At 49.5% G+C, this 16,639-nt stretch overlaps 1 protein-coding gene across 4 annotated transcripts in view; it reads right to left on the bottom strand.

Moving 5' to 3' along the window:
• LOC129838763 (metabotropic glutamate receptor 8-like) overlaps positions 1 to 16,639 on the bottom strand; it is a 370,637-nt gene that overhangs the window by 24,940 nt on the left and 329,058 nt on the right. For 3 of the 4 annotated variants that reach the window (XM_055905924.1, XM_055905923.1, XM_055905925.1), the window contains 2 exons: positions 9,734 to 9,873; positions 6,594 to 7,529 (listed from right to left, as the gene is read on the bottom strand). In XM_055905924.1, the coding sequence (XP_055761899.1) occupies positions 6,594 to 7,529; positions 9,734 to 9,873 (1,076 nt within the window). The remainder of the gene's footprint in view (positions 1 to 6,593; positions 7,530 to 9,733; positions 9,874 to 16,639) is intronic. The other variant, XM_055905928.1, reaches the window with a different exon arrangement.

The following is a 16,639-nucleotide window of genomic DNA, read 5'->3' as shown; positions in this document are numbered from 1 at the left end:
GCTGTTACAAGACTTCAACTGCATTACACTCCAACATCCCCACGGGTACGCCTAGAAGGTGAACACTGAAGATTTAAGGTTGATTCAATTTAGTCTAAGTGCTGTAGCCTCAACATCTAATTAAGATCAAATCCTATGCTACACAAGTGTCTATGTTGTAGGGAAACCAGCTGAATTCAATCAACGTGCACTCTAGGCCTAGTGTTTATGTATATATTTAATGATATTCAAGTGATTGCCTGTCAAAACTGTTGATTTCAATTCCAGCCAATCCACTAACAGGAAGGAGTTGAGTCCCAAATGGCACCATTCCCCTTCATAGCGCACTACTATGGGCCCTGATCAAAAGTAGTACACTAGAGGGGCCTCCCGGGTGGCGCAGTGGTCTAGGGCACTGCATCGCAGTGCTAACTGCGCCACCAGAGTCTCTGGGTTCGCCCCCAGGCTCTGTCGCAGCCGGCCGCGACCGGGAGGTCCGTGGGGCGACGCACAATTGGGCTAGCGTCGTCCGGTTAAGGGAGGGTTTGGCCGGTAGGGATTTCCTTGTCCCATCGCGCTCCAGCGACTCCTGTGGCGGGCTGGGCGCAGTGCGTGCTAACCAAGGGGGCCAGGTGCACGGTGTGTCCTCCGACACATTGGTGCGGCTGGCTTCCGGGTTGGAGGCGCGCTGTGTTAAAGAAGCAGTGCGGGGTTGTGCTTCGGAGGACGCATGACTTTCGACCTTCGTCTCTCCCGAGCCCGTACGGGAGTTGTAGCGATGAGATAAGATAGTAATTACTAGCGATTGGATACCACGAAAAAATGGGTAGAAAAGGGGATAAAAAAAATAAATAAAAAAAAAGTAGTACACTAGATAGGGACTACGGTGTCGGGACACAACCAGGGTGTTTATGTTATGAGTGTGGTTGGAAGGCAGCTCATTTGATCTGGCCATAGATACTGTACATACAGAGCCATTATCTAAAGAGACCACCTTCTGCCTTCATTGATTCTGGCCCCTGATACATACAGCCGTCTCCGGACCATTCCCGAATGGCAGCCTTTTCTCTATAAAGTGCACTACTTTTGACCAGGCCTCTATAGTGCTGTATATAGGGAATAGGGTGCCCTTTAGGATGCATCCCAGGCCTCTCCAGCCACGATAATAAAGCAGTTTGACATTTACAATCAATACTGTAAGTCCTCTTTGAATCCCAATGAGTGTAAAGTGCATATAACATGGGCGCTAAACACACACAAACACATACGCTACACGGGTGCACACGCGCAGATACCGTACACACATGCACACACGCACACGCACGCACACAGACATGCACATGCACGTACACACACGCACGTAAACACACACACGCATGAGGAATATTGGATCAGGCAATGATTACTGAGAAAAGAGGTTGTGTTTGGAGAACATCAATACGGCCAATCTAAGCATCAGAATAGAAATACCCCTGAGGACATGGTGATCTGTGTCTGGCCTGGGTGCATGTTTGTGTGTGTGTGTGTGTGTGTTCATTTCGCTCAGCCTGTTTTAAAACAACAGTCTTCGATCAACACTTCAACTGAATCAGCCTCCTCATTTTGACAAGCAGCATCTACATGTTCACTCATTGCAAAATCAAAAGCCAATTTGTTCTCATGCTTTCTATATTTCCAAACATTTTTACATGTCAACCCACACATCGATTCCCTCATTTGATTCAAATGTTTAGCAGGCTTCTGTCACGTTCCTGACCTATTTATGTTAGTTTTGTGTGTTAGTTGGTCAGGACGTGAGGTTGGGTGGGCATTCTATGTTATCTGTTTCTATGTTGGTTTCGGTTTGCCTGGTATGGCTCTTGATTAGAGGCAGGTGGTTTGCGTTTGCCTCTAATTAAGAGTCATATTTAGGTAGGGCATTCTCACTGTTTGTTTGTGGGTGATTGTCTCCTGTGTTTGTGTCTGCGCACCACACGGGATTGTTTCGGTTGTATTTCGTTTTGATGTAGTCTGTTTCCTGCTCGTGTGTTCTTCCTGTCGTTATGTAAGTTCCATGTTCAGGTTTCGTCTACGTTGTCCGTTTGTTATTTTGTATCATTTCTAAAGTATAGTTCGTGTCAGTGTTCGTTTTGTTCAATAAATTCATTATGTCATCACACCTCGCTGCGCATTGGTCTACCGATCCTTCTCTCCTCACCTCATCCGAGGATGAGGAGAGCGTCACCCGTTACAGAATCACCCACCTACCGAGGACCAAGCGGCGGGGGAGAGCTAAACAGAGCAATCAGGACTCGTGGACTTGGGAACAGATCTTGGAAGGAAAAGGACACTGGGCGCACATTGGGGAATATCGCCGCGCTCGTGAGGAGATGGAGGCAGCGAGAGCCCAACAGCGGTGGTATGAGTAGGCAGCAAGGAGACGTGGCTGGAAGCCCGAAAAGCCATGGGAACAGGTGGAGGCACTGAGGAGAGCAGAGGCTACCGGAGAGAGGAACCGGAGCTATGAGGGAACGCGTCTGGCACGGAAGCCGAAAAAGCCCGTAAGTAATTCCCAAAAATTTCTTGGGGGGGGGCTAGGAGATAGTGGGCCAAGGGCAGGTAGGAGACCTGCGCCCACTTCCCAGGCTTACCGTGGAGAGCGGGAGTACGCCCGGTGCGGGTTATTCCACCTCCCCGCACTGGGAGGGCTAGATTGGGTATTGAGCCAGGTGTCATGAGGCCGGCTCAACGCGTCTGGTCTCCAGTGCGTCTCCTCGGGCCGGCATACATGGCACCGGCCTTACGCATGGTTTCTCCGGTTCGCCTACATAGGCCGGTGCGGGTTATTCCACCTCCCCGCACTGGTCGGGCAACCGGGAGCATTCAACCAGGTAAGGTCGGGCAGGCTCAATGCTCAAGAGAGCCAGTACGCCTCCACGGTCCGGTATTTCCGGCACCACCTCCCCGCCCCAGCCTAGTACCTACAGTGTATACACTACGCACTAGGCTACCAGTGCGTATCCTGAGCCCTGTTCCTCCTCCACGCACTCTCCCTGTAGTGCGTGTATCTAGCCCGGTGCCTCCAGTTCCGGCCCCACGCACTAAGCTACCAGTGCGTCTCCAGAGCCCTGAACCCACTGTATCTTCTCCCCCTACTAATCCTGATGTGCTTGTCCTCAGCCCGGCGTCACCAGTGCCGGTACCACGCATCAGGGATAGAGTAGGCTTTGAGAATACAGTGTGCCCTGTCCCTGCTCCCCGCACTAGTAGGAAGGTGCTTGTCATTAGCACGGTGCCTCCAGTTCCGGCACCACGCACCAGGTCTACAGTGCGCCATATCCGGCCAGAGCCATCCGTCTCCCCAGCGCCATCTGAGCCATCCGTCTCCCCAGCGCCATCTGAGCCATCCGTCTCCCCAGCGCCATCTGAGCCATCCGTCTCCCCAGCGCCATCTGAGCCATCCGTCTCCCCAGCGCCATCTGAGCCATCCGTCTCCCCAGCGCCATCTGAGCCATCCGTCTGCCAGGAGCCTGCAAAGCCGCCCGTCTGCCATGAGCCTGCAAAGCCGCCCGTCTGCCATGAGCCTACAGAGCCGTCAGCCAGACAGGAGCCGCTAGAGCCATCAGCCAGACAGGAGCCGCTAGAGCCGTCAGCCAGACAGGATCTGCCAGAGCCGCCAACCAGACAGGATCTGCCAGAGCCGCCAACCAGACAGGATCTGCCAGAGCCGCCAACCAGACAGGATCTGCCAGAGCCGCCAACCAGACAGGATCTGCCAGAGCCGCCAACCAGACAGGATCTGCCAGAGCCGCCAGCGAGCCATGAGCAGCCAGAGCCGCCAGTGAGCCATGAGCAGCCAGAGCCGTCAGAGAGCCATGAGCAGCCAGAGCCGTCAGAGCGCCATGAGCAGCCAGAGCCGTCAGAGCGCCATGAGCGTCGAGAGCCGTCAGAGCGCCATGAGCGTCGAGAGCCGTCAGCCTGCCATGAGCGTCGAGAGCCGTCAGCCTGCCATGAGCGTCGAGAGCCGTCAGCCTGCCATGAGCGTCGAGAGCCGTCAGCCTGCCATGAGCGTCGAGAGCCGTCAGCCTGCCATGAGCGTCGAGAGCCGTCAGCCTGCCATGAGCGTCGAGAGCCGTCAGCCAGCCATGAGCATCGAGAGTCGTCAGTCAGCCATGAGCTGCCCTTCAGCCTGAAAAGGCTGGATACCCAGAACTGCCCATCAGTCCAGAGCTGTCTCTCTGTCCGGAGCTGCCTTTCAGTCCGGAGTTGCCCCTCTATCCTAATCTCCCTCTCTATCTTCATCTATCTCTATAGTCTTATCTATCCCTCTATCTTGATTTATCTCTCTGTCCCGGTGTTATCCTTATTAAATATATTATTAAGAGAATTGTGTGGGGGAAAAAAGAGGGTGGACATTCTTGGAGGGAGGAAGTTAGGATGGATTATGGTGGGGTGGGAACCGCGCCCGGAGCCTGAGCCACCACCGTGGTTAGATGCCCACCCAGACCCTCCCCTAGACTTTGTGCTGGTGCGTCCGGAGTTCGCACCTTGTGGCGGGGGTACTGTCACGTTCCTGACCTATTTATGTTAGTTTTGTGTGTTAGTTGGTCAGGACGTGAGGTTGGGTGGGCATTCTATGTTATCTGTTTCTATGTTGGTTTCGGTTTGCCTGGTATGGCTCTTGATTAGAGGCAGGTGGTTTGCGTTTGCCTCTAATTAAGAGTCCTATTTAGGTAGGGCATTCTCACTGTTTGTTTGTGGGTGATTGTCTCCTGTGTTTGTGTCTGCGCACCACACGGGATTGTTTCGGTTGTATTTCGTTTTGATGTAGTCTGTTTCCTGCTCGTGTGTTCTTCCTGTCGTTATGTAAGTTCCATGTTCAGGTTTCGTCTACGTTGTCCGTTTGTTATTTTGTATCATTTCTAAAGTATAGTTCGTGTCAGTGTTCGTTTTGTTCAATAAATTCATTATATCATCACACCTCGCTGCGCATTGGTCTACCGATCCTTCTCTCCTCACCTCATCCGAGGATGAGGAGAGCGTCACCCGTTACAGCTTCCTATGTCATCACATCCCACAGCGCAGTGACATGGACGTGATGAGCAGAATCACAGCTCTGTTCAGCTCGTATTCTTCCCGTCGCCACATTCACACACCAAATCATTTATGCAGCGTGTGTGTGCGTGCAGAGATGGACAGTACTTCTATTACATGTATTTGATATATGTATTTCAACTACTTCTGAGTATTTAGTCATTTGTATTACAGTGGGCTGAACTACACTCCAATGGATTTTGTAACAAGATATCTTCCAGAGCTGTAATTTGTATTTTCAAAATACTTTTCTATACCATTTTTTTTAATCGCTGTTCACCATTTTATGGCCTCCTTTCACCTTGTATTGGTATCAGAAGTCTGATGGCACCATGGTGGGATAAGAGCATCTGCTAAATTAACTACACATAAATGTACGTGTATGTAAAAATGAACAATTGCAAACCATGCTGAGTATCATTCAAATGTGCTCCACCCCAAAATAAAGCCAATAATTAATACCCAGTGTGCTTTGCAATTCCTTTTGGTATGTTCATTTTCATATTTGGTAATTTAGCAGACACTCTTATCCCACGTGACTTACTATTTACAGTCAGTGCATTCAACTAAGGTAGATAAACAAGAAATTATCACAGTCATAGCAAGTAAAACAGTTTCTGTAACTATTACTGAGAATGTTGTTGCTGTTCATGCTGGCTGTGTGTGTTTCTACCAGTAACATCAGTGCAAGCCTAGTTTGCCGACCAGAGTCATTGTGGAGCTGAACGCTCACCTCAACACAACAATTGTTTATAGGCTAATTGGGGCATCCATACAAGTGTGTGTAAGCTGCATGGCAACAGAGGAAAATACACTGGTGATGAGCTTTAATGAGGACCTCTTCTCCTCTCCCCCTCTTTTCCTCTCCTGAGAGTATTTCATGTTTTACAGTGTCCCAGCTATTTCCCCTCTGTCTCTAACGTTGTGGAGGTGTTGCATTTGAAAAATACCCTCCGCCAAACAGCAGTGGAACAGTCCCTGAAATTCCACTGTGCAGAAACGCTTTTCAGATGACCTGGAAGTACCACTCTCCAAGTGCAGCTGGCGCACACCTGACCTCCAGCACACGGCAGGTCAGAGGTTATGCAGAGGAACGACCTTTTGTTTTCTCCTGCTCGACTGAATATACCTCGCTAATCTACCGCCTAGAGCCGAGGCGCGAGGCAAGGCAATATGTTCTGAAGTTCAAGTCTGACATACCCACACCCACACAAGGAGTGATACACACCCACACAAGGAGTGATAGACACACCGACACAAAGAGTGATACAGAGAGAGAGAGAGGGAGTACACCCTGTATGTGATCCTCTTATTAAAGCCTGCAAAGACTTGGCTCTAGTCCCTCAGATAGAAAATCCAGTCTTATTCACATGGGAAGGTGAGGCTTTAGACTTAAGCTATTACGATAGCTCATAGCTCCATTCCAAATCACTAGCTGACTGATGGGAAAGAGACCATTCATCCAAAATTATCCACTCATTAGAAGCACACAGCCTCCACTTTTCTGCGTGTTCATGTGTTATAAAAGCTGTTCCACTCACCCTCTCCGCCGACTGTGCCGTCCCGAAGAAGATAGGGATAAACGCCAGCCAGATTATGCAGGTAGTGTACATGGTAAATCCAATTGGCTTGGCCTCGTTGAAGGTCTCCGGCACTCCCCTGGTCTTGATGGCGTAAACAGTGCATGTGACCATCAGTAGGATGGAGTAGCCCAAGGAGCAGATCAGGGACAGGTCGGAGATGTCGCACTTCAGCACGCCGCGAGCCGCCGCCGGGTTCTGGGTCCGCTGCTCGCCGTAGTCCACGAAGGTGTGTGGCGGGTCCACGGCGAACCACACAAACACCCCCAGGAGCTGCACCGAGATCAGGGAGAAGGTGATGACCAGCTGAGAGGCCGGGGAGATGAACCGGGGGGCGCTGACCGACTTCTTCCCCTGCTCGAAGATGCGGTGGATACGGTTGGTCTTGGTGAGGAGGGCCGCGTAGCTGAAGCACATCCCCAGACCCAGAAAGATCCTCCGGAAGGAACACACGCCCACGTCGGGCGCCGCGATCATCAGGAAGGTGATTGCATAACACAGGAAAATGCCCGTCAACAGCACGTAGCTCATCTCACGGCCGGACGCCCTGACGATGGGCGTTTCGTTGTAGCGGACGAAGGTGACGATAACGAAGGTGGTGGCGATGATGCCTAGCATTGAGATGAAGACGGGAATGACGGCCCACGGCGAGTGCCACTCCAGCTTGATGATGGGGATGTTCTGGCAGCCCGTTCGGTTGGCGTCGGGGCGCTGTTCGTAGGGGCACAGTTCACAGCTGAACTCGCTGACCTGGAAGTGATAGCCCTCGCAGCGCTCACAGTGCCAGCAGCACGGCACACCCTTCACGATCTTCTTCCTCTCACCCATCCGGCAGGGTACGCTGCACACAGATGCCGGGAGGGATGGGTCGCCTGCCCGCCACTGCATGGCCTCTACCTGGGGTCATAAGGTCACAGGAGAGAGGAGAGACCAATCAGAGGACAGATAGGTTGGGACTCAATTACGGTTTTAGTTCTAGAAGGGTTGTGATTCTAGGCTGTTTCTGGCTAACGAATGTTCTGACTGGAATAGTTCTGACTGTGTAACAGCTTTCTTCAAAGCCTACCGTTGTTCAACTGTTTGTACCTGCTTAAACATTTCCCAAAGGGCAACTCACAAAGTAATTAACCAAAGAAGAACTTCTTATCATTTCCCTTGTGCTGCCTACTAGGCATAAATCTCATAGAAATTAAACTGGTTTAATCAGAGCTGGCACAAATTGGCCACCTGCATCAGACTGATGCAGTGTGTGTGTATTAATAAACTGTTTATAACACAGCCCAGGGTGATGGGAACGGAGCTCCTCTCTCTATCTCTGAACAGGCACACAAAGTACTGATCCAGCAGAACTAGAGGAAACTGGCTGGTTGGCGATTCTGCTGAGAGCTGGAGGAACCTGTCTGTATACGTGGTTTTAGATTTGGGTCTTATTTCCCTTTAGTGCTATTACGCCTTCCTGTTTTTTTGTGGTAAAGTGATATTCAAAAACACATTAAGCCTGGCCGTGAACTTTCTTATAATTGATAAGTATTACCTGATGAACAAAATACTTTGGGTCTCATTATGAGCATGTCATGAAAGAAAAGCATGTACAAAGGCACAACTGATCCTGAGGGAAGAGATTTAAACACCAGAAGAAAGTAACTTCTGGCACTTGGGTGAATCCTTCTTCAATTATTTGGACACCTTGAATTCTAAACACTGTTAAGGTGAAACAAAATGTATATATGGAATGGGGATATTCTGGCTCTAGTTCTCAGCAGCCAGCCAAGAGGGAGCAGTAGGCTGTTGCTGCCTCCCAGTCCAGCCAAGGTAAATAGATCGAAGAACAAAGTGAATTCGCAAGAGAAATTCAGCCCTGGAAGAAAAGAGAAGTTCAATAGGCAATGCATTTTCAATGTTCAGCATTTGAGCCTAACTTCCATTTTCCTCCCAGCCAATTCTCCAGTCTCCAAGTCTTCAGAGTCCAGCCAATTTAGCTTCTACAGTCCGAACTTATCCACTTATACCATTGTGAATGATACGTGCAGGTAAGCAGTAAGGGAAGTTAGATAGGTCTTGAGCATTGTTAGGTGTAGGTGTACAGCATGTGTGCTGCCTGACTGATCTCTGCACGTACGACCAAAGCAGATGGTTTTACGATCCCTCAGAGAGTTCAGCCCAACCGTACAGCCCAACCGTACAGCCCAACTGTGCCCCAGCCTGTCTGTTCTAGGAATCTATCTGTGTGTGAACACGCTGCTCGTTTACCAAGGCTGTGGAGAGGCATTAAGAAGCTATAAGCCCCGTCGTCTCTCCTCCTGTGGCCTGTGTGTGTGTGTGTGTGTGTGTGTGTGTGTGTGTGTGTGTGTGTGTGTGTGTGTGTGTGTGTGTGTGTGTGTGTGTGTGTGTGTGCGTGTGCGTGTGGGTGCGTGCGTGCGTGCGTGCGTGTGTGTCCCTCCATTCCTCCAGTGTTCAGGTGTTATCGATGTGCTCTCTGACTCCGTCAGAAACTCATGCTGATGGAGAGAGCACTTCCTGCTCGCGCACTTCCTAGCTCTATCCCTCCCTCTCCTCCCATCCCTCTCTCTCTCTCTCTCTTCACCCTAACGAGCCGGGCTCAGGTCACACATATTAATGATGCAGAAAGTGTACGCGTATGTGTGTGTGTGTGTGTTCATGTGTGTGCACGTGTGTGTGTGCACGTGCGCGTGTGTGTGTGTATTCCAATCAGTAACAGCTGAATAACAAGTAGCTGCTCACTGAAAGTCAAGAACTGAGCAGTAACTGTATGCGTGCAGGAACACAAACTACTCAGAAGTACTGGAAGAACGTCTTACAAAAAACACTGGGAAGAGATGGGACCCAAACATGACGCGCAAACAAGTTCTGCATGATAACGAATGAATAGAAATGCGAAGTTTCACGACTTGATCTTGAATAAATGCTGACATCTAGAAAATGTGCCCGATTTCAGAGGTGTTTGTGCTATAACGTCAAGTCGTTGTTCATTGTCATGCCAACATGTTGACGTGAAGGCACAAACAGAGCCGGGACCAGGCTATGTATGAATACCTCGGAATATGACAACAAGAGAGATATTGCTATTACGTTAGTCTCACATTTAGGTGTAGTTTGTTGGTCCAGGTGCCTATGACCTTGTACTCTCTGGTAGAGCGGTTGGTGCTCTGGTACTGGAAGATATCGTACCGTCCGGGGGCGTCGCCGTTCTCATTGAACACCACTGGAGTACCGGCACTTCCTGGAAGACAGAGATGGCGGGAAATTAACAAGAAGACACACTGTATATCAGTCATCACACAGACAGCTAATTTACCATACTGTAAGATTGTACAATATCTTTGTAGTTCTGAATTTTCACACCAATGCATGATTTGGTCCAACACAAAATATTTTTGGACTAACTTATGTATACACCATACACCTATATACACCTATACACCTTATATATACAACTATGGTATAAGGTTTGTTTCTTACAGTGGGAATCTTTTTCAGAAGTTCATTCAGAGCCTCGTGTATACCTGTCACCCTAACGAGCCGGGCTCAGCTGTCACACATATGAATTATGCATAAAGTGTGTGTGTGTGTGTGTGTGTGTGTGTGTGTGTGTGTGTGTGTGTGTGTGTGTGTGTGTGTGTGTGTGTGTGTGTGTGTGTGTGTGTGTGTGTGTGTGTGTGTGTGTGTGTGCGTGTGTGTGTGTACACAGCCTCAACCTCCCCAGGCGCAAAGTATTTCACAGATGGGCTTTTCTCTCCACCGATTATGCTAAACTCACAGCCTCCTCATCCGTTCTCTCTCTCTCTTCCTCTCCCTTCCTCTCTCTCTCCCTTTCTATCTCGGGTTCTCGCTCCTCTTATGAAGCTTTGAAATCCAATATTTCAGTGCGGCAGCAGCGCGGGTGGAGAATCTGGCCCATCAAAGCAGTAATGTAACTACAAATATAAATCTTAAAAGAGGTGTGCATTACTGACATTCCTACAGAAAGCTGTACGTCATGGCAACGATCTACCATATCTGACGGAACGAAAGGGAGAGTAGCTGGGAGATAGATACTAGAAGAATAAGAGAGAAAGGCAAAGTTGAGAGAGCTACCGCGAGAGAGAAAGAGAGAGACAGAGAGAGACAGAGATAATTTAGTGAAACAGAGAAGTAAACTCCTCTCTCTATCTGCAATGGCAGCTGGTCTCTCTAGCCTCCTGGATACGCACTGCTGCCTTCTCTCTTTCATTATGCACACTAACAATAGTGCTCTAGGATCTCTCTCTCTCTCTCTCTCTCTCGCTATATATATATACACTGCTCAAAAAAATAAAGGGAACACTTAAACAACACAATGTAACTCCAAGTCAATCACACTTCTGTGAAATCAAACTGCACATTTGTGGCCTGCTGGAGGTCATTTTGCAGGGCTCTGGCAGTGCACCTCCTTGCACTAAGGCGGAGGTACCGGTCCTGCTGCTGGGTTGTTGCCCTCCTACGGCCTCCTCCACGTCTCCTGATGTACTGGACTGTCTCCTGGTAGCGCCTGCATGCTCTGGACACTACGCTGACAGACACAGCAAACCTTTTTGCCACAGTTCGCATTGATGTGTCATCCTGGATGAACTGCACTACCTGAGCCACTTGTGTGGGGTGTAGACTCCGTCTCATGCTACCACTAGAGTGAGAGCACCGCCAGCATTCAAAAGTGACCAAAACATCAGCCAGGAAGCATAGGAAAGGGTGCTATGTGAGATGCTGCCCCGACTGACACACGTGATGCTGAGCGCTGATACTATCATACTATCAGTGAGTGGGAACAACGTATTCTCTTCCTCTTTTCTCCTCTTCTCCGTTCATCCCTCGCTTCGCACAACAGCGGGGGAACATTCACTGCAAATGGGAGAGGACTCCATCTCATCAGTGTGGAAATGAATCATGGCACATTCCCAGGGAAGGATTTCTGCCTGTCAAATTGGTGTCAATATACGGCCCAATATTGCTCACTGTTCCCTGCCCAACCAATGAGGCCGATTCTGCAGACACGACTGATGCAAGTTACACACTCACACACACACACACAAACGTACACGCACACACATGCACAGACATGCACTGACACACACTTAAACGTCATCTCCGAAAACAGCCTGTCCCAAACCATATTAGCTACTCTGATGACGATTACTGGATACAAGCAAGCGGACTAATACAAGTGTTCAGTATGTTCCTTATAAGGGCAATTCGAGCACAGCAGTACAAGTCAGTGAAGCATGGTCCCTCAGCCATTTCTGAAAGTAGCAACGCGGAGATATCGACATTTAAATTTCACACGATTCTGCATCGTTAACCATGACCTTCACTGTGTTAGTGTAAGCATTTACCCTTCTTTACCACAACACACACACACACACACACACACACACACACACACACACACACACACACACACACACACACACACACACACACACACACACACACACACACACACACACACACACACACACACACACACACACACACACACACACACACACGACAAACCTCAAAGCCGCAACAACCATTGAACTGGACGAGCCAAACAACACACAAGTCCTTTCATCGACCTCGCCCTCATTGGTCTTTATTTATAGTACATCTCACAGGACCAGACACAACCCCCAAAGGAGAATGGGATCAGAGGCCCCTTTAACCGACACACAGGTCTTCAGCTAGTGGTGGGCGATGGTGAGATGAGACCAAGAGCTGAAGTAGGAAGTAGGGTTTTTCAGATGGAAGACTGTTGTTTCAACCTCCTCCATTCAGACACTAGAGCTTATGTTTGGTTTGAGGTGAGGTTGTTTTTCCGCTGTGCAGTTTGTGGGTAGAGAGAATGGATTCTAGGTAAGTTGTACTCCTACTAAAAGGCAGGGAGGCAAACGCCTGAAGATACAGTTACAAGGCACAGGTCTAGGATCAGCTTACTCTTTCCTAATCCTAACCTAAACCATTAAGGGGAGAAAGACCTACGATCAGTATATACAGGCAACATCCTCCTGATCTGAGATAATCACTGCATACCCTGCCAACAGCTCTTCCCTGTGGATCCCCGGAGAGAGTGAGAGAGTGAGAGAGAGAGGGAGAGAGGGAGAGAGGGAGAGCGAGAGAGCGAGAGAGTGAGAGAGTGAGAGAGAGAGGGAGAGAGCGCGAGAGAGAGAGAGAGAGAAAGAAAGAGAGAGAGAGAAAGAAAGAGAGAGAGCGAGAGCGAGAGAGGGAGAGAGGGAGAGAGCGCGAGAGAGAGAGAGAGAGGGAGAGAGAGAGAGAGAGAGAGATAACGTGTTTTAGGCTGGGTAAAATCTCTGATGTGGAGAATACAGGAAAGGAGAGAGGGACCGGCTGAACGAGGGTTCAAAAGTCTCCCCACTCCCTATCGTGACAGAAACAGAGAGTGTTTTGATAGGCCTGATGCAGAAACCACCCTGCAACCCAGATGAATTAAACATAACATGGAGGAAGGAGCTGAGAGGAGGAGATGAGAGAGAGTGGCTGAGTGGAGTGGCTGCCAGCACCCAGCAGTGTGGGGCATACATCTGTACTGCTAATGGGGGAGACAACACACACACATGCACGTACGCACAGAAGCATGCACGTAGGCACACGCACGCAGGGATGCACGCACACAAACACACACATGCATTAATGAGGACACATCTTCTCTCCCGTTTCCCTCCACCCCTCTATCCCACACTAACCGGTTACCTCAGGGGAGGCTCTACCTGGCAGACGAGGACACATCTTCTCTCCCGTTTCCCTCCACCCCTCTATCTCACACTAACCGGTTACGTCAGGGGAGGCTCTACCTGGCAGATGAGGACACATCTTCTCTCCCGTTTCCCTCCACCCCTCTATCCCACACTAACCGGTTACCTCAGGGGAGGCTCTACCTGGCAGACGAGGAGACATCTGTGCGATAATAATAACTCAGCTCCCTCCTCCTCCTAAACATGTACTGTTGATCCTCCCTTTTATCTCCTCCCTCATTCTCTCTCGTTCTTTCTCTCTCTTTTTTGTTTTATCTCGCAGCTCTCCTCCTCCAGCTCTCCTCCTCTCTTTCTCTTGTCTTCATGTGGCTCTCTTCTCTATTTCCACTCGCCCCTCTTCTCTCCTATAAGACACATACGTTGGCCTAATAATTAACTTGATTACGATCCATTACTTACATGCTTTCTTCGCTGTGCCCTAACCCTCCATCCACCCTGCAGGCATCATGTGGGTAGCCGTTCCGTGCAGTTAATATGGTGAGGGATAATATCCACAGGGTTTATAATGAGATGAGTGCTTCTTGGCTCAACACAGCAGCTGATTATAATGACTATTAAACTAGCAGAAACCTGTGGCATAGAGTTTATCAGGATGTGAAAGCAGGAGCCAGGGCCAGCCTTTTTGTTGTGTTTCACAGTGGAAGGGAGCACAGAGGCTGTGTAGCCATTGGACATGTGCCGTTTGGGCGGGTGAGTAATGTGGGCGGGTGAGTAATGGTGTTTCTGGTGTTTCTGGAGTCCTCAAGTCAACCAAAGATGTTTTGGCCTCAAGATCTCGGAATGCTTTAGGTACTTTACATTTGCCAGTTGGTCTGAGATCTGATAATTCGCCTATCTTTTTTTTTATTGTCCTAGTTGGTCATTAGCAGTTCTTGCCTGCCTCGGGCAAGTTTCAAAACCATCCAAACCATTCCACTGCTTCTCTAAGCCCTACTATCATTAGGCCAAGCGAAGATATTTCATCACAGGGTTACGAAACACCACAGCTGAAGAAAACACATTTTTTGGAGGAGCGCCAAACTAAGTGGCCCTCAGTCTGAACTTGACAAAAGCCTCCCGTTCCTGTTGACTCTTCCTCTCTTTCCTCTCAAGAGAACGTCTTTTGATTATCTTCCCCAGAACAGAGCAGAGCAAGGGAGGGAGGGAGGGAGAAAGAGGGGAGGGTGGAAAGGGGGGGAGAGAGAGAGAGAGAGAGAGAGAGAGAGAGAGAGAGAGAGAGAGAGAGAGAGAGAGAGAGAGAGAGAGAGAGAGAGAGAGAGAGAGAGAGAGAGAGAGAGAGGAAAGAAAGGGGGGAGGGAGGGAGGGGCAGAGAGAGAGAGAGAGAGAGAGAGATCCTAGAGCACTATTGTTAGTGTGCATAATGAAAGAGAGAAGGCAGCAGTGCGTATCCAGGAGGCTAGAGAGACCAGCTGCCATTGCAGATATACCTCCTCTGTTTACTGACTTTAGCAGACACACACACACGACACAACTCTCATAGGCTGATGAGGTAATGTCGCATTTCTCACAACGGCCTAATGGACTTGCTGATTTCATTACGGTACGACTGTGGCAGAGGAGAGAGCGAGTCCTGCAGGTCCATACATCTGGTGGTGTCAGTTAGTCTAATGCCAGCATTTTAAAATGCATTAGAGTGAATAAAAGGATGCATGTACAATCACCGCCGACACCGCATGGCTTAGCGTTCTATTAATCCTCCGATGGCTGTCTGATAGCTTCTGATCATCTGGGCCGAGGGAGGGTTCAGTGTGTGGCGGCCCGGCAGGCAAGCGGCAGACAGAGCGCGATGTCTTAAGTCTCCCCGAAACACCTGTCTGAGATTTCCGGCGTATTGAACTTATCTCCAGGTATTGATTGCTCTTTTAACGTTGTGAGTGGGCGACGGCGGTAGGCCGCACACGCACCACATACGCGGACACACACACACAGGCAGACGGAGGTACGGGGGGAGGGTCTTTTCTGCGAGCGGCAGCGGCAGATGAAGCGTCCATTCAGTCTCCGTCTCATCAGTCTCCCCTGTCCAGCCATCCGGTGGCTCATCCACAGTTTGAGGTTGTGTAACACTGGTTATATGGGGACAAAGCACAGAGAAGGAATTGTAGACTGGAGATGAAGGTCAGAACATTGGGAGACTTTAGTTCTCTCTCTCTCTAATGAACACGAGGGAGACAGAGAGCTGGTTTCAAGCGCAGGGCGCAGCAGGTGTTTAATATAAAGGACCACAGGAGGAGGCAGGTAGCTGGGTCCAGGGACAGGCAGCAGGTCATACACAGGGTGTCCAAACGGCAACAGTACAGGCAGGGAAAAGGCTAGTAACGTCGCCCGGGAGAACAGGCAATAGGTGAATAACAGGAAATCCGATAGGCTAAAGTACAGGCAGGGAATAGGCAAAAGGTGTCGTTAGTGAGGTAGGCATAAACTATCATACACGGGAGGAGTAAATTACGGGAAAAACAGAGCTCTGAAGAGAAGTGTGTCACAAACAAACTATACCTCACAAAGATGAGGTGCAAAGAACTGAACTAAATAGTGTGTGATGATGACATACAGGTGTGTGAACAGGTGATTAGAATTCAGGTGATTGGGATCTGGAGAGTGAGCTGCGTTCAGGGGATCTACGTGTATGAGAGTGTGAGTTGGAAGCAGACGTTACATTCTCTCTCTATGTCTCTCTCTCTCTCAGTCTCTCTCTCTCTCTCTCTCTCTCTCTCAGTCTCTCTCTCTCTCTCTCAGTCTCTCTCTCTCTCTCTCTCTCTCAGTCTCTCTCTCTCTTTCTCTCAGAAATGATGTCTTCAAGGCTCTGAACTAAACACGCTCTGCTCGGTTTTCCTGCAGACAATAAACATAATAACACTGAGATCAGAGGTGATGTGAAGCTCATTCTAGCTCATATATGAATAGGATTTAGATTGTACTTTATTTGACCTACAGGTCATACAAACCTTACACACAGCGTTGTATATCTCTCTTCTTACTCTCTCCATCCCCCTCTCTCCCTCTCTCTTCCCTCTAACTGGCTGTATAGCTGTCATGCTAGGGTCAAGGTCATCATCTAGCCGTTATTCCTTGCTAATTAGCCCGGGCTGGTTCCCGTAGAGAAGGCGTCCATCTTGTCCTGAGCAGTCAGAGCTAGAGCAGCTAGCTCTGTGAAGATGGGCTGTAATGAGATGGCTCTTTCCACATGGCCGTGTCCCTCTCCTCGCGGCTCTACGCACACACATA

Source organism: Salvelinus fontinalis, chromosome 39 (assembly GCF_029448725.1).
Source record: "Salvelinus fontinalis isolate EN_2023a chromosome 39, ASM2944872v1, whole genome shotgun sequence".
In the NCBI taxonomy this organism is placed as follows: Eukaryota; Metazoa; Chordata; class Actinopteri; order Salmoniformes; family Salmonidae; genus Salvelinus; species Salvelinus fontinalis.
Note: the sequence above shows the minus strand (reverse complement) of the source record. Positions and strands in the feature narration are given on the sequence as shown.